At 40.2% G+C, this 24892-nt stretch overlaps 2 protein-coding genes across 3 annotated transcripts in view; one reads left to right on the top strand and one right to left on the bottom strand.

Moving 5' to 3' along the window:
• Positions 1 to 20190, bottom strand: part of SUCLG1 (succinate-CoA ligase alpha subunit) — a 36020-nt gene extending 15830 nt beyond the window's left edge. The window contains exons 1-5 of the mRNA XM_009184525.2: positions 19888 to 20190; positions 9160 to 9263; positions 3958 to 4074; positions 1953 to 2165; positions 1750 to 1807 (exon numbers count right to left, since the gene is read on the bottom strand). Of these exons, the coding sequence (XP_009182789.1) occupies positions 1750 to 1807; positions 1953 to 2165; positions 3958 to 4074; positions 9160 to 9263; positions 19888 to 19984 (589 nt within the window). The 5' untranslated portion in view covers positions 19985 to 20190. The remainder of the gene's footprint in view (positions 1 to 1749; positions 1808 to 1952; positions 2166 to 3957; positions 4075 to 9159; positions 9264 to 19887) is intronic.
• Positions 20191 to 20241: 51 nt separating this feature from the next.
• The window catches only part of DNAH6 (dynein axonemal heavy chain 6), a 380528-nt gene continuing 375877 nt past the window's right edge, over positions 20242 to 24892 (top strand). Inside the window, exon 1 of one of the 2 annotated variants that reach the window (XM_017947677.3) lies at positions 20242 to 20387. The gene's annotated coding sequence lies outside the window, so the exon portion shown is untranslated. The remainder of the gene's footprint in view (positions 20388 to 24892) is intronic. The other variant, XM_017947678.3, reaches the window with a different exon arrangement.

The raw sequence follows: 24892 nt of genomic DNA on the forward strand, positions 1-24892 counted from the left end.
GCAAGGTCTAAAGGACATCCCTGAACTTCTCTTGATTTTCATTTTTTAGGTTTATGGGCACCTTAGAAAGCAGAGCAGTGATCAGAAAGGCAACTCAGCACACAGCATTCCTTCCATGCTCACCTTAAGACCACAGCCTTCAAAACAGACCCAAGAATATAAGAAATATTCAAATATGTACAAGAGCACCAGTAATACATGGATCAGGCCCCACTGGAACTCAGATGGCCTATGGAGCTCCCTGTAACCTCTCTCGTAAGTGAAATTATCAAGTACTGCCACTGGCAGCAGGGCTGACAGCTCTAAGAGACATTGGTAATAAACAAAAATCATGACCTTTAACCCAATTCTGTAAACTGCACAGCCGACACTCATCCACTATGATAATTACCCTTATTACTAGTAGCCATGGTTTATAGATAGAGAAAAATACGGTCAATCATCTTTCATGACTGAAAAACAGTATAGTTTAGAGAAAGTTTGGTGTAAAGCCTAAACACAAGCCTAATGTGGCAACTTTGAAATGTTGCTTTGGCTGTTTCCTCAAGAACTAACCAAGTAGCAGTACAATTTTCCTATAATAGGCCATGTGAGTTGCCTTTCTGATCACTGCCCTGCTTTCTAAGGTGCCTACAAACCTAAAACATTTTAAGAAAGTTTGTGGTATCTAAGAGAACAATGTGAATGGCCTTATAAGCACATGAAAAGGTGCTCTACGTCATTAGTCATCAGGGACACTCAAACCACAAGAGATACCATTTTACTCCCAGTAGAATGGCTACATTTAAAAAGGTTAATGGCCGGGCATCGTAGCTCACGCCTGTAATCCCAGCACTTTGGGAGACCAAGGCCAGTGGATCACCTGAGGTTGGGAGTTTGAGGCCAGCCTAACCAACATGGAGAAACCCCGTCTCTACTAAAAATACAAAATTAGCTGGGTATGGTGGCGCATGCCTGTAATCCCAGCTACTCGCGAGGCTAAGGCAGGAGAATCACTTGAACCTGGGAGGCGGAGGTTGGGGTGAGCCAAGATCAAGCCGTTGCACTCCAGCCTGGGCGACAGAGTGAAACTCTGTCTCTAAAAAATGAAAAGACTAACAATACCAAATGTTTGTGAAGATATGGAACAATTGGAACTCTCCTACATTAACGATGAAAATATAAAATGATATAGCCACTTTGCAGAACTATTTGGCAGTTTCTTATAAAGTTAAACATATTCGACTTATGTTCATATGAACATGACTTAGCAATTCCATTCCTACACATTTTGCCCAAGAGAAATGACAATGTTTCCACAAAAAGACCTGTACACAAATATTGACCTAAGCTTTGTTTGTAAGGCTCAAACATGAAAACAACCCAAATGTTCATTAATGGGAAAATGAATAAACAAACTGTGGTATAATTATACAATAGAATACTCCTTAGCAATAACTAAGTTATAATAGTTAAATGAAATGAACTACTGATACATGCAAACACATGGAAGAATCCACAGAGTGCTGAGCAGGAAAAAAATCTTCAAACTCCCACCACCAAAAAAATCTTCATTGATTCTGTAGAATTGTAATGGCTTCTCAAATAAACTCATTATATTCAAGATACAGAATTGATAGACTACAAAACTCCCTGGTAAATTCTACTCAAGTCAAATTAAATTTGATTTGTAAAGTCAAAAATTATTTGTGAGTTTTGAGGGTTTAAGGCAAATGTTTTAATCTACAAGAATGTAACAAACAAACTCACCAATCCTTCCTTTTTTGTGAATATGGCCAGGCATGATGCCAATTTTACATTCTCCAGGCTGAAAGTAAATCACAGTTTTCAGAAAAGTTAAAAAAAAAAAAAGTCACTCACAGGTCACACACACAAATACACTCACATTCACTCAAAGCTGTTTAGCCCTGTGAGAGGCTTAATCTGGGTTTCTTTTTATTTTTTGCACTCACATTGATGACTCCAGGGCAGTTGGGCCCAATTAGCCTTGTCTTTCCCTGGCGCAGCAGTTTGTGCTTGACTCGTACCATGTCCTGCTGGGGAATTCCTTCAGTAATACATACAACCAAGGGAATTTCCGCCTCAACAGCTTCATTAATGGCAGCGGCAGCAAAGGGCGGAGGAACATAAATGACAGAAGCCGTTGCTCCTGTCTGTTCTTTGGCCTGAAACATTAACAATGAAGCACTTTATTATTGGTTAAATCATAAACATTGTAAAATAAATTCAATACCATCATTTTAATAATGTCTTGGGGTAAGAAGAGGACACTACCCAGAGACATAGCATTCTTCCCATTCTCAAATTCGCTACAGTGTCAGAGTAGAGCAGAATCAAGCATAGCTCTTTCTCAGCCAATTTGAATGCCACTGTAAATTGAAAGCTTCTATGACATCTCACTCTCTATGGCATGTCAGTAAACCTGAAAGTAGCTTGACAGTAAACAGAGTCAAAGGATGCTAATATATCATCCACAAATGATGCCGGGGGTTAAAAAATAATTTTTAAAAACTCTGTTCAAGATGATAATAGAGGGGGAGACAAAAAAATATCAAAACTAGTATGGAACCAAAAAAAGTCATATCATGGGGATGTAGGTACTTTATCAAAAAGTACCTACAGTACATAGTTTTCTACCTCTAAAGGCTACAAATACTGCCAGAAGCTAGACTGTGACAACAGCAAATATTGTGCTGGGAAATCATATGGCTGAAAGGTACGAACCCTACTCATTCAAAAAGCTCTTTGAAAGAGCAGAATGGGTGAAAAACAATATCTGTCAAAAAACTTATAGAATATTCCAAATGTCACAACTACTTGTGTCACTATAAATTATAAATGGATTGCTGAGCAACAAGAACTTTCTTAAAAAAAAAAAAAAAAAAAAGCAAAAAGAGGCTCATGACAAAAGAAAAGTCTACCTAGAGGAATTGTGAAAAAATATCTCCTCTCTATATTTTGAGGTTATAAAATCAGCCATAATAGAATTTACAGCAGGAAGGACTATAAATTTGTGCTTTAAAACATGTAATGCTTTAAAATATACCTTAAAAATATGCATAAGAAGAGGGGAAGAATACATTTAAGGCTGATCAATACACCATCCCAAAGAACTAAGTTTATTTCCTAGATTTTTAAAATTAAATATCCAAGAATTTACACAATTTCTCAGTTTTGTATCTATTCATATGAGAGTCAAAAGAGAATGCAAGACTACACACTGGGCTTAAATTAGCTCCCTACAGAAGCAAAATCTGAGATGTCAGAAACACTGTATAATTTACTTACCTTTTGTATCATCTGAATTTTTACAAAAAGTACCTATCAGTTTTGTAACAAATAATTAAAGTTTAACTTAAAAATCATTTTAAAAGGTAATTATTAAGAAATCAGCAGTTTGAGGAGAATCTAGGACACTGTGATTTGTAAATCTGACTCTACAATTTAGTTTATTCACATGGGACCACTCTTAACTCCAAGCCATTCTAATCAGCTGTGAGACCATGGACGAGATCTCTAACCACTTTGCACTAGTAACATCCTTACCATTAAAATGAGGATGATAACAGCACTCACCTCCGAGGGTTGTGGTGAGGCCTGAATGGGGCAATTTGAATGAACTACCTAGCACAGTGCCGGCTGCATAGTCCCCACTCAGAAGAATTAAGGGGTGGTTGCTGACATTTGTACTACTAACACACTGGAAGAAGAAAGGTAAAGAAATGTAAAAAGCCAAACAGGAGCCTGGCCATAGTACTTCCTCCCTTAACAGCTGATGCATATCTAAAAACAAAAATGACACACAGGTTTTGAGGGCAATTCAAATTTCTCTAGGTTACTGAATTTTCAAACAGTAAGTGACTCTCTCAAAAGAAACATAATTAAGATCTCTACCCAAAGAATGCTTGCTTTTCCCTTGATTTTCTTATCTTGCCAAACTCAGATACCACTAATTACCTCCTTCACAGTATTAAAGACAGGTAAGCCCAGATGCGTCTGGCCTCCTTTCCCCGGAGTGGTTCCTCCAACGAGTTTGGTGCCATATTCCAATGCCTGCTGGCTGTGAAAGGTGCCCTGAGAGGAAAAAGCACAAGATCCATGAGAAACCGCAGACTGGAAAGCCCAAGAGAAGCAAAAGCAATCTTAGCAACTTAGGAAAAGAAAAACAAATAGGTTAGCTATTCCCAGACAATAACATATACGAAGCATTCCCATCAATGTACTAAACATAGCTTTGAACCTTGAAGCAAAACAAGCCTCTGAAAAACCAAAATAGCTATAAACAAGGACCTCTTTGATTCCGTTTTCAAACTTGGCTGATGACCAGAAACTTCCTGTTTCTCAACTCCTCATGGGCTCACACTCCTCAGTTTAAAATCCATGGTAGATCATCACCCTCCCACAACAACCTTGGCTTTCTGTCACTTCAACTTAAATCTCTGGCAAAACGAAAACCTGGGTTATATCCAATTTTCCCCCTACTCTAAGTCTATACATGTGCAGCCAAAAAGTGGCTAGGGGGAAAAAAAAACATGTCAACTGGTCTCATTTTAAATTAATGATCACTCATCTTAAGTAAGCCTTTAATACTGCCCACCCAACAACCTATATTTCTCTATCCATTCACTTTTCCTCATCAGTCTCAGCATTATTGACATTTTGGACAGGATGATTCTTTCTTATGAGAGGTCATCCAGTGCCTAGTGGGACAATTAGCAGCAACCATGGGCTCCACTCATTAGCATACCCTCCTAACTGTCATAACTCCATCCAGTTAATGACAACCAAAAACAGCTCCAAGGACTGAGAGATTCATTTTCACTAGGCTTCTGGGGTTTGACTTCCCCTCTTCTCTTTCTCTCTCCTTAGACTTCTCTTTTTCATCTAAATTCATACCCTTGGTGATGTCATCCCGTATCATGGCAATACATATCATCCATATGGTGACCCCTCCCACATACACAAAGACACACACCCCCCACATATATCTAAGCCTTGAACTCCATACTCACATTGTCAACTGCCTACCTGACACCTCCACTTTGAGAACTAGCAGGCATCTCAAACTCAACATGTCCAAAACTGAGTTCCCGATCACTCCCCCTCCATCTACCCTATCTCAGTTAAAGACAACTTCATGCCTCACAGATAATCAGACCAAAAATACTGAAGTCGTCCTTGATTATTCTCTTTCTCATATGTACCATATTAGATCCATCAGTAGATCTTATTGCTCTATCTTCAAAGTACAATCAACAACTCCTCCCCCTTCTACTGCTATTACCTTGGTCTAAGTCACTTCAACTCTTAATGGGTTATTGCCCTTGCTCCCTTTCAATCTAATCTCCATGGCAGCCCGAGTGATCTGGTCAAAACATAAGGAAGATCATAGTACTCCTCTAATCAAATACTCTGATTGTTTCAGATTTCAGTCAAGTAAAAGCCAAACTCCATATACTGGCCTACAAGTCAATATACAAGCTGTCTCCCCACATCAGAATCCCGTACCTGCCTCCTTATTACACTCCAGCCACACTGGCCTTGCGGCTTCCACACACAGCAGGCACACGCCTGCCTCATGGCCTCATTGTGTCCTCTGCATGGAATATCCTTCCCTAAGATATCCACTTGGTTCACTCCTACATCTCCTTTACATCTTAACTCAGAGATCAAGCTTTTGCTGACCACCTGATATAAAATCGCCCTCTCCTCCATCCTAACCACCAGGACTACACACACTCCTCCTTTCCCCGGCTTATTTCTTCCATAGCAATTATACGTTGTAACATACCACATAATATACTCATTGATTTTGTTGATATATTCCCCCCCAACCACTAAAATGTAAATTCCATGAAGACAGTGATTTATGTCTACTTTGTTCATTGCAATATGACACCTAAATCAACATATAGTAGGCACTCAATAAATAGCTGTTGAAAAATGAATGAATCAATGTGGTCATTTCAAGCACCTTCAAAATGCGGTCCCAACTATTTACGTTCTATTAAAGGAATACAAATCAGGGCCTTAGGAAGGACTTCAGAAATTTTCTGATTCAAATTATTTTTCAAAATAGGAAACTTGACCCCAAGCATGTTAATTAACTTGTCTAAAGTCAGGGGCAGGGTTTTGAAAGAACCACAGGCCAGTGCTTGCTCTCTCTCTTAAAGCAGTGCTATTCAAAGCATAGTTTGCAGACTTGCTGCTCTGCAATGAGGTAAGAGGAAAAAGAAAAAGAAAAACAACAAAAAAAGGAAGGAAGGAAGGGGGAGAGGGAGGGGGAAAATCTAATTTTTAAAAAAGTAAAAATGTTTGCAAATAAAGCAGTATGACATTGCTACAGCTTTTATTGTATTTTATTAAAATATTGATCTACATTAGACTGAAAATTAAAAACAAACACCTACACTGTTTTTTTGCTACAGACACTGAGAAGCACTGCCCTAGACTACACTGCCAGGTAAACTCAAAAGTACCAAATTTTAATCCTAAAGTAGTGCTAAACAGGAATAACACATCTATTCAAAATAAGCTTATTTTCCTTAGTTTTACAATTATCATCAGCCAGTACACAGTTAGGAATAGTAATAATTTTAGCAGCTTATAAACCCAGTAAAAGAAACAAGATGGCACCCACCGGAAAACTGCATTGCTGAAACATACTCTAAAAATACAAAGATTTTTCATTCATATGTAGAACAATGTGTGTACTGAGAAAAACTAATGAGGCAATATGCAGATTTACTGTGGAAGTAATTTCTAAACTTCAGACATCATCATTATCTCTATAATGAATCTGAATCAACAAACCTGAGGCAATTAACGCTCTCACTTAACTTTAAAAACAAAAACAAAAAAAAGGAGAGTGAATGAGAAACAATGTTAACTGCAGGTAACTGAAAAACACTAAAACTACCCTTTGATTTAAATATTTAGGCAAACCATTACCTTATTTAGAACACAGAGACAGTTCTGAATAGTGCTTACACCATGGGCAATGGATTTTACAAAAAAGCTCAGAGCTTAAAATGTCATAGAATCATATAATATTTGGCAAACAGAGAAACAAAATTATATATAATAAATTTATGTGGAGAATTTGGGTTAATCAAACATCTGATTATATGCTAATAATATTAATATATAACAAAAAACAGGCTGAATATAACATCAGTTGGGAAGGGGATGACAGAATGCACTTCAAATCTTGGACGAAGATCTACTTTCCTTAGAATGTATATAAGGGAAGTGGCATACATAACATTATTTGGCTATCAGAATAAACCTTTTTTTTTTTTTTTGAGACAGGGTCTCACTCTGTCACCCAAGTTGGTTCAATCATGACTCACTGCAGCCTCAACCTTCTGGACTTAAGTGATCCTTCCACCTCAGCCTCCTGAGTGGCTGGGACCACAGGCATGCGCCACCACAGCCAGCTAATTTTTCTATTTTTTGTAGAGATGGGTCTCACTATGTTGCCCAGGCTGGTCTCAAACTCCTGGGTTCTAGCAATCCTGCTACTCTGGCTCCCCAAAGTGCTAGGATTACAGGTGTGGGCCACCACACCCTGCCATTTTTACGAGGAACAAAATTTCAAGGTTTTATGGGTGTTTCATTTTTTTGTTATTGGTGGATTTTTTTTTTTATGGTAATAGAGGACTGGAAGAAGAAAAAGAAGAAAGGTCTACTGCAACACATTTGTGTGCCCTGTCATTTCAGAAAAAAAAAATAGAAAAGCAAAGGACCATTTCACATGAAACAACCTGCTAGCTGCAGTCTATAGGATTTGGCCCACTACCTGGTTTTGTAAATTGAGTTTTATTAGAATGCACCCAGGTCCATTCATTGACAATATTTTCTATGGCTGCTTTTGCTGTTAAAATGCTTTTGAGTAGTTGTAACAGAGACTGTATGACCCACTAAACCTAAAATATTTACAATCTGACCTTTTGCAGAATATGTTTACTGACCTCTGCTCTAGATTACCAAAATACTGAAGAATTGACAATTCTTTTAATTACAGAAAAATCATTAACCTTAAATTATTTTTTAAAAATTGACTGTTTTTATCTTGCCATATCTCCTTTAATAATAAAAAAGGGATACTTTGGGTTAAGATACGTGGTTATACTCTAATTGATTTGATAGTATTCCCTCATTTTAAAAAATTCTGTGCATCTACTATGGTGGAAGTATAAATTTGTTCCAATGTTTTAAAGTTCAATTTAGCAGTAGCTATTAAAATTATAAATACACAGACCATATGACATCCAATTTTACTTTTAGGTATCTATTTTATAGAAATATGGATTGTATATATATTATATGCTGGATAATATTATATAAATATATATAGTTCTGTATAATAAACACTACAAAACACCTATAAATATGTTTGTATACACAAGAAAAATATCTGAAAGGATACATGCCAACTTGTTAACAGAAGGAATTCCTGGGGAGTAGAAAGGTAGGAAAAAGGAAAGAAGATTCTTATGTGGCATTTTATTATAGAATCTCATCACAGATATATTTATTTACACTTACACAAAATCTATGATGTGAACAGGAAAGAGGATGAGAGAAGGAATATCAATAAATGAGAACAAATTAAAACACTTCAGGCAATTTTGCCTGCTAGTCCCAGGCCATGGTCCCAGAAAAGTATAAGATGGGAAAAGTCAGTGGGCTGGTTCTTCTGCTTGTCTCAGTACCCATGAGCCTCTCTGGGTTTGAGCATTTCTCCACACTGAATACGGATTCTGTGTTTAACAATATGGTTTTTTGTCTGTTTGTACGAAACCTAAACACAAGAATCTAGTTTACCTAGTGCTTAGTCAAAGAACCGGTAATCTGTTTCAACATTGGAGGAAAATCATTAGTGTCGTATTTGCTGAAAGAAAGTGTATAAGCCTCCAGCACAATATACTCCTAGTAAGCCTACAATATACTCCTTTGCAAGGTAAGTTTAAACACAATTTTTATGTTATAGGCCGACAATAGCAACTAACCTTCTCCTGAGATACAACCCCATTGCTGTACAGTATATTTCTCTGCTACAATCATGTGTTATTTTTGTGATATTAAAAATAAAAAAATTGTTAATTTGTTATATCTCTAGTCTACATTTCAAAATAAAAACCTAGATATACATACCTGTTTGCCGGTGAAACCCTGGCAAATAATCTTTGTATTTTTATCAACATACAGATGTTTCCGAGAAGCTGTATAGGAACAATGCCGAATTCCATTCTGTGCCACTAAGACGTAAAAAACCAAAAAAAAAAAAAAGACACGTTATAATTTTTCTAAACTTTTGAACAATAATTCAACTTGATCACACACACACACAATCCTCTAATGCACGAGCTATCCTGTGATCACAGCAAACCTAAATGTCACCTTTTAAATAAGACACAGTGACCCCAGTAATAAGTTAGAAAAACAAACAAAAAAGACATCGTTCCATTCTCCAGGATCCCCTCTTTATCAAGAACCATGATCTTGTAGTTTTTTTCTGAACTGAGGAAAAAAAAAAATTAATGTTTATCATTTTTATTTCCTAGAAAAAAACTGGGGCTCAAAGATAAATAGTTAAAATTAAATCCAGGGACTGAAAACGAAGTGTCACCCCTTTTAATACTGTTTACTAAAGAGCCTCATGCTTCCCCATTTGACCCAAATTTTTGAAGTCTAATACCTTTAAATAGGTAAGCTAAGAGGCAAACTTTGTCAGGAATACAAGTAAAAATTGCTCAGCAGCTTATTCTCTAGTAGGAACAACATATTAAATGTTAAGTCATAGGATAAAACTTACCTAAAATACAATAAAAAAATCACTTAATCTCTTCTGATATGAACTCATGTATAAAAGAAACAGGGAAAATAAAATAAATAGGCAAGTAGACAAGAGAGGAAAAAGCTTGTTTTAAAAAACAAACCTAGGTTATTGAAGCAACCTACCTAAAAGGGAAATTAATTGAGAAATCTAAGTAGTTACTACAACCAGCTCCCCATGTTTCAAAAAACAGGAGGAGGAACATAGATGACTTAAAATTGTGGGCTACCTTCTAAACGTCCATTAATACTACCAACCTGACTTCTCTGTGGCCCATCCCTGGCCCTTTCAAAGTAGCCAGGCCTTCTGCCTATCATTGTGGTAGTCCACGAAGCCAGCCCAAGAAAAGAACATAAGGAGTAATCTCTATTGAACAACAAAAAAAGAACACCTGTCACATATTTGCCCAGAGTCCACTCCACGCTTTCTGCCTTAAATCACTGCCTCATGCCCACCTAAGTCCTGACCTCACATTCCATAACTGAAAGAGCAACAACATCTGCTTCTGGCGGAAGTATCTGGAATCCATTACACCTCCAGGGAAGAGACAGGCCCAGATTTAGCCCTTACCACCTGGATAATATTTGGTACACACAAAGAACCGCTATGTAACAGACAGCTTTCTCAGACGAGACTGTGATCAACAAGGGGCCATGGGCTTTGCAGGTCAAGTTCTGGCACAGCAGTCACAGCTAAGCATCTGACTCTAGGCCAGTGGACACAGTAGGGATTTATGGCCTGAGACCCTGTCCCTACTGAGCTGTGCAGCACAGCCCACCCTCGCCAGTGCTGCACTCCAGACCCATCCTTGCCCTTGGCTCCCACTTCTCCCAGCTGAACACCTACAACCATGATATTTGTGTAGAAGCTATACCCTTTCCTACCCTGCTACAATTCCTGACTAGTGGAAGAACCGTCTTTACCAGTCTCTCCCATTGAATCTTCAACAAAGGCTCATATCATTTCATGTATCATATCATATCATTATCATACCATATGTTTTCAGACCAGAAGGTAGAAAATTTGATTATAAGATCAGATGTTGTGATCAGGATATCTGGAGTCCCTACTTGTTCATATAAAATACTTTTTCTGGGTAAAGTTTGGTTCTGCACCAGTACTCTTATATTCACTAACTTAACAGATCAGACAATTCACTTCTCCTTCGAAAGGAGCAGAAGTCACCCTGAGAAAAGACAGGTCTGTCTGTGTCCCTAAAGCACAGCTCCAATAACAGACCAACGAAGATCTCTACTTTCTCCTAGTAACTCCAGATCTCCTGGATCAATTCTATGGAGCACAAGATTTTACAACATTACATCTTTGGTGCTCATAAAAAGTGTATCAGAAGTGTGATAAACAGCAGCTCACCTCCCAATCCCCTGGCCTTTTAGTATTAGTCTGTGCAATGCCCCTGAGAGCCTACAGCATCTAATGAAGTAAATCTTGGGAAACCTCTAATGCATACGTGTAGATGTGTGTGCACTCATGCATGTGTGATCTCCCCATCTACACACCAGGCCTAGGCTCATACAGACCCACTTCTAGATAAGCTGGAACTAACAGACTATTATCATCTTACAGGCAAATCCAAGAAATATATTCAATGGCAAGAAAGTGAAATTCCTGATCACATTCCATCCTGACAAGAAACCTGTATGATGCCAGGCAAGGTTATCATCTGTACTGAAATGTGAGTTCGTTCATTGATTCAATCAACATTTGGGGAGCACCTATACCAAGCCATAATGTCAGGTGTCAAGGATAAAGTGACGAATGACAGTGTCTCAGCCCTCAAATAACTCACAATCTATATGAACTGATATAAAAGTCGGCCATAACTGCTTAGTGTGTAAAGTACTATAACAACAACAACAAAAAAGCCTTGGGAATTTGGGGTAAACTCCCCACACCTATTCAAGGTAGAGAAGTCTATGTATGTGTGAGAGGTGGAGTTAAGGAATGAATCCCTCATTGAGATTACCTCCAAATTGAAACCTAGGTTATCAGCAGTTCACTACTAAAACCCCCAATAACTTGATCTCCAAGCTCCTAAAGAAAGGAAAGAGGTTCATCTGGTTCCTGGTCCACTGTTATGACCTCTCCACAACTAAAAACTCTCTTCACCTCTGCCCCAGCCCTGGCCCATGCTACCTAACTTGAGCCCCTATCATCTAAACTGATAGCTGCACCTGCACAGTAGGAATTAACTTTTCACAGGAGATCCAGACAAGGAATCATGGACCATCATATGCTTCCTTTTCTAGAATACTGCTCTAATATGTTAGGCCAGCCAAGTGAGAAATGTTGGCAATCAGAGCAGACTCTAAAACCCAGTGGAAAACCGTGAGTAGCCCAGCAAGCCATGATGGTATACCATAATCACCACAAACGCCTTTTGAATCCCAGAAACTCAACCTACACCAGAAGATGAATCCACCCTACCCCAGGCCCTTTATATCAAGCATGCTCCCCAACCTGTCATGGCTGTAAGGAGGACCTGAAGGTGAGCTATATGATGTAATACTCCTCACCTTAATTTCTGCCTCCTCAACAGCTTGAGGTAACACACTCCAGAGAGAACCAATTCTCAGTCTCCTGCCACTCCATGCTACCATGACACACCTAACAACTGGTGGATATATTTGAGGCAATACTATTATCAAATCAATGACAAGTCTTACTATTGTTGACATCATAGAATGAAGGAAATTCTTTGTTGCTATATTTGCATTCAAATGGAAATAACGCAAAATATGCTTTTCCAAGTAAAACTCACCAAATGTTAAATCACTGTCATTCTCCTCATTCCTCCCCACCTTAACTAATTTAAGGCCCAGAATTCCAGGCTTGAGATTCCCCACAAAAGCAGACTCCCACACCCCCACCTTCCCTCCTAGAATCCTTCCACCACTCTCCTTAATTTTGGGCTGGTAAAGAGTGCAAACAACTAGCTGCTATAAATATTAAAATCAAACTGACTCTACACTTTCTTTCCCTAATGAATTTCTTCTCCACCCAAATTATCAAGCAAATACCTTAAGTAATTAAAAGTAGCCTACTCTGCTTCTGCTGGAGAATGCAAAGTAGTTCACAGTGCAAATCTTCCACTGTCCACTGCTTAACCCAACTTAATCATATTTTGGTTTTAAATACAATCCTGACCTCTGTGACAAAGCCATCAAATTACTAGAGTAAGTGACTTCCTAAAGTGAAATTTAGAACACAAGGCATACATTGGTAGCCAAACCATCTTGCAAATATCTCTTACCTTTCAATTAAAGATTTAATGTCCTCAACTTCCTGAGAATTTCACTTACGTTAATCCATATAAATTAACATTTAAATAAAACACTACAGTCAAGAATTCCTATATCTTCACATGATATATATGATTTATGAATATAATGGGGGACTTTAAAAGGGATCTGAGATTAAGAATAGAAGCTATGAACACTTTCATGTGGTATACAATAAACACCATCACACAGTACACTACTGAGTGCACATATATCCTTACTCTCTTTATCACATTATTTCTAAGTGAAATTATCTAAGCTTAAATTTATTTCAAGATTATTTCAAGTACCATCTAAATACTTTTCGCACTGCTAACTGTAAACTCCATGAGTGTCAGGACCATGTCTTATTCATCTCATCTCCTATGGTATATGGTCAGTTACTTACACACAATAGGTGCATTTCACTTAATTACAGGACAAGAAAAAGGGTCTCCAAAAGAAACACTTACACCAAACTAAACATCATAAGGTTCATCTCTTTTTCAGTGAGTTGGAAAAAGTCAATCTTGAACTCCCACGTATCAGGAAAGAGGGAAAAGAACCCTCTATCTTTTTTGTACATATAAAGACAATAGGTTTCTCTAAAATTCATATAGAGACTGCATGGAAGTTCAGCCCTAAAATGCTGCTGGCAGTCCCCAAAGCTACATTAATCTAGTACAAATGCCATGCTAACATTTTTTTAAATAAATGAAACCCAAAAGCAGTAATACAAATTGAATATTTCCCTACATGAAAAAAGAAAACATTCAGACTGAGTAAAACACACCATAGGCAGAGTTAAAGGCAATGACAGACCAGGGGAGTGTTTTCATAACATTTAACAGACAAGGAATTAACCTGGGCAACAGGAAGAACCAGCAAAAAGTGGAGCTCAAAGCCTAAGAGAAAAACTGATAAAGACCATGAACAAGAAACACAATGGATGACAAACTACAAATCAATATATGATGAGATGCCTAGCTTTACTAATAAGAAGGAAATAAGTATTATTATTATTATTATTATTATTTGAGATGGAGTTTTACTCTGTAGCCCAGGCTGGAGCGCACTGGTGCGATCTCAATTCACTGCAACCTCCACCTCTCGGGTTCAAGGGATTCTCTTGCCTCAGCCTCCTGAGTATCTGGGACTACAGGCCCACACCACCACACCCAGCTAATTTTTTTGTACTTTTAGTAGAGACGGTGTTTCACCATGTTGGCCAGGCTGGTCTCAAACTCCTGACCTCAAGTGGTCCGCCTGCCTCAGCCTCCCAAAGTGCTGGGATTACAGGTATGCGCCACCATACCCAGCTGAAAATAAGTATTTTAAATTAAATATTAGAGCAGGAAAGGTGAGGTTGGCCACCAGGAATAGTTTCTGATGGCGAATGCTATAGTTGTCACATCCTAGGCCACCTCCTTATCTTCAGATTCTTAGAAATTGTCCAGCTTAACCTTGGGACTGCATCCCAGGAGCAGCTGAGAACATCATCACAGGAATCAGACAGGCCTGGTCTTGAGTTTATGCTCTGCCTTTCAGCAGCCATGTAACCCAGAGCATATCTTTTGATCTCCCTTAACCTTAGTCTTTCCATCTAAAAGTGGGATAACAGCTGCCCCTAGGAGGCTGTGATGTTAATATGAAATTACTCCTCAAATTGGCACCAGGTAGCACAGTGTCTGGTACACTTTCAAAACTGGGTTTATAACCCTACATGAACACAAAGGCAAATCTTTCCCTAAAAAGAGAGAAAAAATAGTTCATATTTTTAAATCAAATAAGTCTAGCCAAAAATGTTTTCTACATGTCCTTGTGCACATCTTACATGTTTATTTATAAAAATACTAATCCATGTCTACATATAATGTGCAGTATGCACAAATATACTTCTAAGTTTTTAACATATAATACATTTGTAAAGGTGCAGCCCTCACTGTAAAACAGGGACAATAATAGTATATACTTCATAGGCTGATGTGAGAATTAAATGAGTTAGTAATATATAAAGCATTTAAAATAGTGCCTAGGATAGAGCAAGTGTTATATCCCTAAGAGCTATTTTATTACCATTATTATTACCGATGCAGAATGAGTAGATCAAACTGCTTTGAGACGTTCACTGTGACAGGCTATCTGTCAGGTGCTAGGGATTCACAGGTGAACAAGACAGGCTCAGGGTCCTACCCGCGTGAAGTTTCCTGCCCTGTAAAGGAGCTAAACATTACACAAAGAAAAACAAAACTACCAACAGTACAAACTGTAATAAAGACAATGAAGGAAAGAGGCTGAGTAATCTGAGAGAGATGTGTTTTCAACGGGGGTGATAGATTTGTACCTGTCAGCCACATACTGGTCTTCTTCACCATAATAGTAACCGCATGATTTATAAGATAGCTGATGGGATGAATGATGCAATGTATGGTCAAAGAGCACCTGCCCAGAGTAGGACTCAAACCATGGGCCTTGTATGACCAGTACCATGCTCCTAACCAATAACCCGAGGCTCTATTCATGCAATACTCAATACTCCTTCAACTCACCTCTCAAACTGTGTCCCTGGTAAACATTTATTCATGCATATACTCATGAATTTAACAAATGCACACTTATTAACCATATGCATTATGCATATGTAAGACACAGGCTATTGCAGTCTACACCTACAGGACCTTATAATACAGCAGACTAGCTAGCAGCCACTTACCCCTAAACTCCAAACAACCCACTATTCAAATGTTAAATTATATATTCATTTAATATTGACTTACAAGTGAAGTTTAATAAGCTGTAAGTACCATATTTCATCAAATATAACACACCATTGATTTTTAAGACATACTATTAATTACTGGTAAAAAAGAAAAAATGAGGCAGGCGGATCACCTGAGGTCAGGAGTTTGAGACCTGCCTGACCAACATGGAGAAACCCCATCTCTACTAAAAATACAAAATTAACAGGGCATGGTGGCACATACCTGTAATCCCAGCTACTCAGGAGGCTGAGGCAGGAGAATCGCTCGAACCCAGGAGGCAGAGGTTGCCGTGAGCTGAGACTGTGCCATTGCACTCCAGCCTGAGCAACAAGAGCAAAACTCTGTCTCAAAAAAATTACATATATATCAATAATAAGACACATCCTAACGTAAGAAATGTTATAATGTAAAAAAATGTGGGTCTATCGCGCCTGTAATCCCAGCACTTTGGGAGGCTGAGGTGGGTGGATCATGAGGTTAGGAGATTGAGATCATCCTGGCTAACACAGTGAAACCCCGTCTCCACTAAAAATACAAAAAAATTAGCCAGGCATGGTGGCGGGTGCCTGTAGTCCCAGCCACTTAGGAGGCTGAGGCAGGAGAATGGCGTGAACCCAGGAGGCGGAGCTTGCAGTGCGCCGACATGGCACCTCTGCACTCCAGCCTGGGGGACAGAGCGAGACTCTGTCTTTAAAAAAAAAAAAAAATGTGGGTCTATGGCATGCCAGTCCCTTGATGACATGAAATTGTTGCCCTGCACTTAAGAGAAATTATTTTTAACATTCCCAATTACATTTCTACGGAAAAACAAATTTGATGTCAGAAAATCAAATCACTTTCTCATGGCTACATTGGTACATTTGAATCAAAGCTATTTTGTATTTCTGAAATAAAGATTTGGTTGTTAGATGCAATGGCAACAGATACTAGTATCCAAAACATCACTGTTGAGTATCTCCTTTTCCAAACTACACTTTAAATGCATCTCTGATTCTAAAAACAGGCCTACACGCCTGGTAAACACAGGGAAAAGGAAGGCAACACCTTTGAGCAGAATAGTCACCTTCTCAACACATCACTGAGGCTGCCAAAAAAAATCAGAGCTTCGAAGAAAGCAGCTTAAATTATCACATGGTACATGCTGGTGGAAAGGATACTGCAGAGTCAGAAGACCTGGGTGCTAGTACCCCTTCTGATACTCACTGGGAACTTTCAGGATTTCCTCATCTGCCGTACAAAGGTTTGGGACCAGTTGGCTTTTAAGCTTTACTTTCTGGCATTAAAATACCAAAGTTCTGAGGTTCAAAAATACTGGCTCTTATTCCCTATTTATTCTAAAAGATTCAAGTTACAGAAACTACTGACCAGTTTTAAAAAGACCTTGCATTACTTTATGCTTCTCTTAAACCGTCACTATTTCAACTTTAAGGGTGCTTATGAAATCCTTAAACTTTCTCATGGAAGAAATCTTTCTCATTTTTCATTGTATTTTCTCTCTCCACTTCAACTGGATCCTTTTCCTTTTTCTTTTTTTTTTTTTGAGAGTCTCACGCTGTCGCCCAGGCTGGAGTGCAGTGGCACGATCTCAGCTCACTGCAAGCTCCACCTCCCGGATTCAAGCAATTCTCCTGCCTCAGCCTCCTGAGTAGCTGGGATTACAGGTGCCTGCCACCACGCCCGGCTAATTTTTGTATTTTTAGTAGAGATGGGGTCTCGCCATCTTGGCCTGGTCTTGAACTACTGACCCTGTGATCCACCCGCCTCAGCCTCCCAAAGTGCTGGGATTACAGGCATGAGCCACCGTGCCAGGCCCCTTTTCCTTTTTTCATAAGCTGTAAAACAGGGCTCTGAAAGACAACTACCAGTGTTCACTTGAGTTTTTTGTTGTTGTTGCTGTTAACTCTAATCAATATTGCAACACTATGACCTTCAGCAAGTAACATACCATAAGTTTAAACTTAACAGAGGGAACAAAATTCCCTAACATCTGCAGCTCTATTAGCTTCACAGTCTAAATAATTTCTGGCCCCTTTTAAAAAAAAAGTTTGCATGGTGATGTTGGAGCTGCTATTTTTCTAGTGGGAGTGAAAATGGGCTCAGAAGTGTGGCATGGGAAATAGGAGTTAGAGTTTTGTGAATTTAGAGGTGTTTATACATTAAACATTGTTGTCCATAACCCCTCTTGATATAGAATATATCTTGGTTTAGATCTCAGACCCTTAACAACAAGTTAATCACATGACTTAGATAATTCAAGCCCACTCCAATAACAAAACTTAACCAGATGGTCACTCTAAAGCCAAGTGATCCTGGGAGTCTAAGAACGAACCTCCACTTCTGTGGGAAGAGGATCGAGAGTTCTGCTAAGGGTGGAGTAAGGAGCTAGATCTTTTAGACACTCTTCCTTTATTCTCTAGATTTTTCTAGACAGCAGACCTACCTGAGGCTAGGATCTTGCAGAACCTCAGACTAGCAAGACCACAGAAGCGAAAGACACAGGTGGGCAACTTCTTCCTGGGGTTTCCCACCACAGTGGTTGTGCTGCGCACCTGATCTTCTACATTCTAACCCACTATCTATTCAAATTAAGCTGGTTTAAAACCATATTCAATATACTTCATTCTTGGTGCTCAAACTCTATTGCCCTGAGTGATTACTGGGTATAACGAATTCTTTTTGTCCTTCTGCCTACAACACCCTCAAGAATCTCCAGAAAGCTTTACGAAACAAACCAACTATTTCATACTTGCTAACATTATCTAGCCAGACCTTTGTCCTCAAGTGATTGGCAACTAAGTGTTAGCTACTGAGTGCACACTCATCAATGCACACTTTTAGAATGTAATCTTCTCAAGAAAGGAATTAAGTCGCATAAAATACTCAGTACAAGCAGAATTAAGAACAAACCGGAAAAAGAAAACTAACTTTATTACATACGAGATACTTTATATAAATTGCTCCACTTATTCTGCAGTGAAGCCAGATCATCCTGTACATCATCATTGCTAAAACGCACATTTTTTTTCACTTTTTAAAAAACCAGGACACATGTGACAACCACTGGTGTGTCACAATTTTAATAAGCAATCGTTTTTCATTGTTAGTGGTAAACAAAATAATGGTCCACCTTACAAGTGATGGTGCTTCAGGCTCACTGAAATGTGCTAATATTTTCATGTGATTGGAAACACTGAAAAACAGATTAAGAAAAGTGTCCAGGGTTATTACACAGACTGAAAAGGGACTAGCCAGATTTCAAACCCTAATGTGGATGATTACAAAGTTTCTTTCTACTATAACCTACCTGACAAGCACAGAGACTTTGAATATAGCAAGAATTTTCCATAGTCAGCGTGTCTCAAAGACTAGCAACCTTGGGTGCTAAGTTTTCGGGAACTGATGTGTCCACAAACCGCCTGTTGGAGGCACTGCAAATAAGCTGGTTTAGGTCCCAGCCAACCATAAGCTTCTAGGAGTCTATGCGGCTATGCCGACCCATTCTGTGTAAAGAAACTATCTTTCCCCTGACGTACAATCTTGCGGAGGGGGAATTCGAAGTGTAGGACCTTTCCGTACTAGGGACAGCCTCATCCCCCAACTTCCTACTGAGACACTTCCCCTACCTCTCAACCCAGACACTTACCTTCCCCACCTCTTCACCCCCAACTCCAAATAAGGCCAGTCTAGACGCCACCCCCACCCTGTCACTTGTCACCGCTGGGCCGAAAGCAAGCTTCCAAATTTACAGGGCTTCCAGACCCGAATCCTGGCTCAGCCACCCAGTATCTCCATCTACCAGCGGCCTAAGTCATGCCCCCCACCCCACGTATCCAGCAAAGCTCCTTCCTCCGTAGGGGTCGCCGACTTGAAGCCGGAATCCCAAACCGCTCCCAAGCCCCCGCCGAGGTCCCGCCCTGAGGGCCCAGCCGCGGCCTGGGCCAGGACGCTGGGTCCGGCGAGGCCAAGAACCCGCGGGCGCAAGGAAGACAGTCCTGGCCGGACTCACGGAGAAAGCTGCGCGACAGCAGACGGGCGGCTGCGAGGCCGCTGCTGCCGGAGACCATGGTAGCGATGTCAGCGGCAGCCGCAAGGGTCGCGGTCATCCGCCAATGACACTCCCAGGCCCCCGGGGACCTCACAGGGACAGAGGCCTAGGCGGAGGGTGGCCACAGCAGTCGCCTGAACAAATTTCCTTCTACAGAGGATTCTTCACGGAACAGCGGCGATGGCAGGTGAAGACAAAGAGGCATCCTGTCGGAGAGGCAGATAATAACTCGGCTCCTTCCTAGAAATGTGGGTTTGATTAACATGAATTATAACAGCAGCTGGGGGTAAACCCCCACGTGAGACTGGCCGGCGCGTGGCATTGTGGGCAATGTAGTCTGACGGCCGCGACTGGTTCGTAGGTTTTGAGTGAGGCTGCGGGAAGGGAGCGAGGGGAGAGCGGCAGTGAGACCGGGGAGACAAGGGACTTGAAGACTAGGAGGGAAGAAACAGCGAGGTGAGGTGCGAAGAGCAGTGCCAGAACTTTGTATCCCAGGCCCATCTCCTCCCCCCTTCGTTTTCCTCGTTTGCTATTAGAAAGAATAATATTTCTCACCGCGTACCTGTGCCTGGACCCAGAAGGGTTGCCTCTGGGGACGGGAATTCGAACTGGCGATGGTGTCATGTGAAGGGAAAGACGTGATGAGAAAAACCAAAAGTTATCTTAGTGACAGTTAATGTCTTGGAATGTGGAGTTTCTAGTTAAATAATCATGCAGTGTTTGACTAGCAGTAAGTGTATGACTGTTTATTCCCTGGGTATCCTAAGGGCTGAAATTCGAGGTCAAATGCGACTTTGCTCCCTGTTTGGACAAACAGTTCCCTCTTCTGTAACAGCTTTAGAAGGAACCTCAGAGAGTCCCAGAGTCAAAAGGTAAACAAGAGATGAAGTAATCTGCGTCTCTGCCGAAAATCGTGCTCCTGAGATTCCTCCTCAGAATTGTCAATAAAATTGCAATCCTAATTTACTTAGGTAGTCATTATAATTGGCACTGAGCTGTGGGATGGATGAGTGGGATTACCCAAGGAGATTGCCCAATACTTCCTTTATGATCCAATTATTGCCATTATCAGGTTGGACTTCACTGCAAATAAACTCCTCGATCATGGATCATGTTCTTGTGATAATTAAATTACTCAGAGTTAAATAGTATCAGTGGTTTCCAGACATATCCATTATAACAAATTGGACATTTTTATAGCAAATAAATAGAAAATCCCTTGCTATTTTATATAGCAAAATTCTTCGTGAACTGAGTTATATGTTTAGTTTCATTTAATTGATAAAATGAATGATGACAAAAAAGTATAATTTCAGTACACTTTTAATGAAAATTTGTATTTCCATGAAGATGGGTATTTTTGTTTGTTTTGTACACTGAAGTATCCCCAGCACCTAGAACAATGCTTGACACAAATAACTCATTGTTGAATTGAATTGATATATATGGGAGAATAGTAGTATATAGATAATTTTTTGGATCCACAGACAATGTTTGATGAACTTCGGATATTTCAATCTCTTGTAATAACTGCACCCCTGTGGCAGACCAGGTCTCATTAATGCAAGCCTCCATAACAACTTTTCAGTACTGAGTAGCTAAGTTAAATATTAAAAGCCAGTGCCCTTGTACAAAGGCTGGGATGTAACAAAAGCCCACCAAGGGTTTTTGCCTAGGCCTTTCCTGGGCCTTAAAGCATGACAAATTAATGAAGGAATTCTTAACGGGACCCATTTAAGATTAAACAAGTTTTATTGGGGATCTGAAGAAACTCCCCAGGCCTCCACAAACAAGTTTATTGAAGGTCTGAGGGAACTCTCCAAACCTCTGTGATTTAGCAGGGGGCAAGATAAGGATAATCACCCCAGCATCTAAAGCCATGTAGATTAAGTAAATTTACTGAGCCTCCAAGGAAGGTCTTCAGTACTCAGACCTTAGTTATAGATTAAAAGAAGTTAATCACTTATGTCTTTAGATAAATGCACGCTTACACGTAAACATAGCTTGGAAGGTATATAAGCTCTAGAAAACTGTAATTTTGAGTTGGTCTGGCGATAATTTCCAGGACTTTTCTATGTAACTGGTTGCAGAAATAAAAACTCTCTTCCTCCTCAGTTCATCTACATCTCATTATTGGGCCACAAAAACTAGCAGCCCAACCCTCAATTTGGTCCGGGAACACCCCTGCCTCAATTCTGTAGCTCACAGGTAGGGGACAACTACACTAGTCAATACCAACCACTCATCTTTGCAGACTGAGTTTGGGAATCAGACAGGTCTGGGTTCAGATTCCAACTCTGCCACTGGCTATGTGACCTCTGGGTTTCAGGTTTTATTACTGAGATGGGTATGAAACTTCCTAAGAGGGTTGTGAACATTTAATACACTTAGTATATAAAGCTACTGTCACCTTGTACCAAATATTCAATAATGGTAGTTATTGTCATTAAAGAACTGTCTTTTTTACATGGCAGGATCTTGTTTTAAAGGTTTTAACTAAAGTGAGTAACCAAATTAGAACAGGATATTTCTATTTGTCTCAAAACTTTGTCTAAAGCTCTAAAGCTGAAGACAACAAGCCTTACCTCCACATCCATAAGGAGGGCAGTCTAGGAGCTACTTCTCTCTGAAGTTTGATAGGAGGTGGCCAAATGTGTGTTTGAATTCTCACCCCCACATCCCAGCCGGCTCAGATAAGCAAAAGACTAGAATTCATTGTATGAGGGTGTGAAAGAAAAATAAATCTCAGGACCCCAAAGTCACCAAGCCAAGAGAAAAGTCCAGCTGGGAACTGCAACAGGCAAACCTACCTCCCATTTTATTCCTAAATAATATAGCTACAAAGATAATAAGCTACATACCTCCCTCACAATTTGCCCGCAGGAAATTCCTTGTGGATAAAGGACAGGCAGAACTCAGAGTCATCCCTCTGAGGCTCACCTGAGACAGATGCATGTCTGATTGCTACCTCTGCCCTATTGTTTATGTAAAAATGCAGATTCACTGAGCCAGACTAAATTGTATATTCAATGGAAGGCTGATCAAGGACTCAAAAGAATGCAATCTTCTGTTGCTTATCTACTTCTAACCAAGAAGTCCCTGCCTTACTGGATGGACCAATGTACATCTTACAAATATTGATGTGTCATGCCCTCCTAAAATGTATAAAAGCAAGCTGTACCCCCAACCACCTTGGGCCCATGTCATCCGGACTTTCTGAGTCACGGGTGCATCCTTAACCTTGGCAAAATAAATTTTCTAAATTGACTGAGACCTGTCTCAGATATTTTGGATTAACAAGGGGATTGATGCTTCTGAGTCTAGAGTTGTCAGTTTAATGTTCTTGTTTCCTTCCACTCCCAGCCAAGTTTGTGAGTGAGGGCTTCTTACCAAAACATTGGTGGTATTAAATTTCAGGATGAATCCCTACAGGACTGCAGAAATTCATGAGCCCACCTTAGTTAGCTAGCTAGGTCTTGGTCAGAGAATGCTTGAGGAAACTTGAATTTGGAAGGCAGGCCTAACTATTAAGCTATGTCTGCCTCCTTCCTAGAGAATTGCAACGGCAGGAAGCTAGCTGGAGCAGTCCTCATCAGCAGGCAGGGCAATATTTGGTGTATCAAGATGTGTTAATATTCCTGTAGTAAAATGCATGCCAAGAAAGTTGAACTTCCCCCTAAGAGACATGCCATCCTCTGAGGCAAGGAACCCTAGCATAAAAGACTGCAGAAAACCCCCAGAAGGAGGAGGAAGGCAGGAAGAGTTACAAGGAGGCCAGCCAAAGAGTACCCAACTGACATCAGGATACTGTGCAGGGGAGTGGGAGAGGAGTTTCTGAAAAATCCATGAAGTGCTCAGAAAGAGCCAGCATTCCGAAGAGGGAATAGAACATCAGGAGAGAACCACAAACAACACCATCTAAGAGATTGTATCCCAATCAAATCTACCCACTGCGGGAACATACAGCAAGGGTGTGAAGGGAGGAGTAAAAGAAGAGGGGGAGACAGACCTCAGCTCCTTCCTTCCCAGCTGCTGATTGTGGAGTCAGATCATGCCAGACATGGGAGTGTCATGCGCTTCCGTGTGAAGAGACCACCAAACAGGCTTTGTGTGAGAATAAAGCTTTTTAATCACCTGGGTGCAGGCTGGCTGAGTCCGAAAAGAGAGTCAGCAAAGGGAGATAAGGGTGGGGCCATTTTATAGGATTTGGGTAGATAAAGGAAAATTACAGTCAAAGGGGTGTTCTCTGGTGGGCAGGAGTAGGGGAGCTTTTGAGCCAGGATGAGCCAGGAAAAGGACTTTCACAAGGTAATGTCATCACTTAAGGCAAGGACCAGCCATTTTCACTTCTTTTGTGGTGGAATGTCATCAGTTAAGGCAGGGACAGGGCATTTTCACTTCTTTTTGTGATTCTTCAGTTACTTCAGGCCATCTGGGCATATATATGTGCAAGTCACAGGGGAAGCGATGGCTTGGCTTGGGCTCAGAGGCCTGACAGGGAGGGAGGGAGGGGGAGGAGCTTTAAATTAGGTATAAGGTTGAAGTTTTTCATTGGCTTGGATGGAACCTTTAGTTGTTGGTTTTTGAAATAGGTAATTTATTGCCCTGGATCAAAATTCAAAAGGTACAATAAATATTAAAATACAAGCAGTGAGAAATCTTCCTTCTAGTCTCCCCACCACCCAGTTCTCCCCAGGGGAAGTCAGTGCTATCCAGTTTCTTGTGTATCCTTCCAGAGCTATTTTTTTGTGTGTATTCAAGTATATACATATATCCATTCCCCCTACCCCACCCTTCCCTGTTCTCACTAATGTGTAAATAAGTAGGGACAATTAGAGATATGTGCTTGGGGGAGTCAGGAGACTCAGCAGTCTGGGTGGCTGGTGTCTAGAGGAGCAGCTCCAGGGGGTATCTTTTTCTGCCAAAGTGGTCCCTGCTCTTTGCAACCAAGAATCTTGACAAGACT

The sequence above is a fragment of the Papio anubis genome, chromosome 14 (genome assembly GCF_008728515.1).
Source record: "Papio anubis isolate 15944 chromosome 14, Panubis1.0, whole genome shotgun sequence".
NCBI lineage: Eukaryota > Metazoa > Chordata > Mammalia > Primates > Cercopithecidae > Papio > Papio anubis.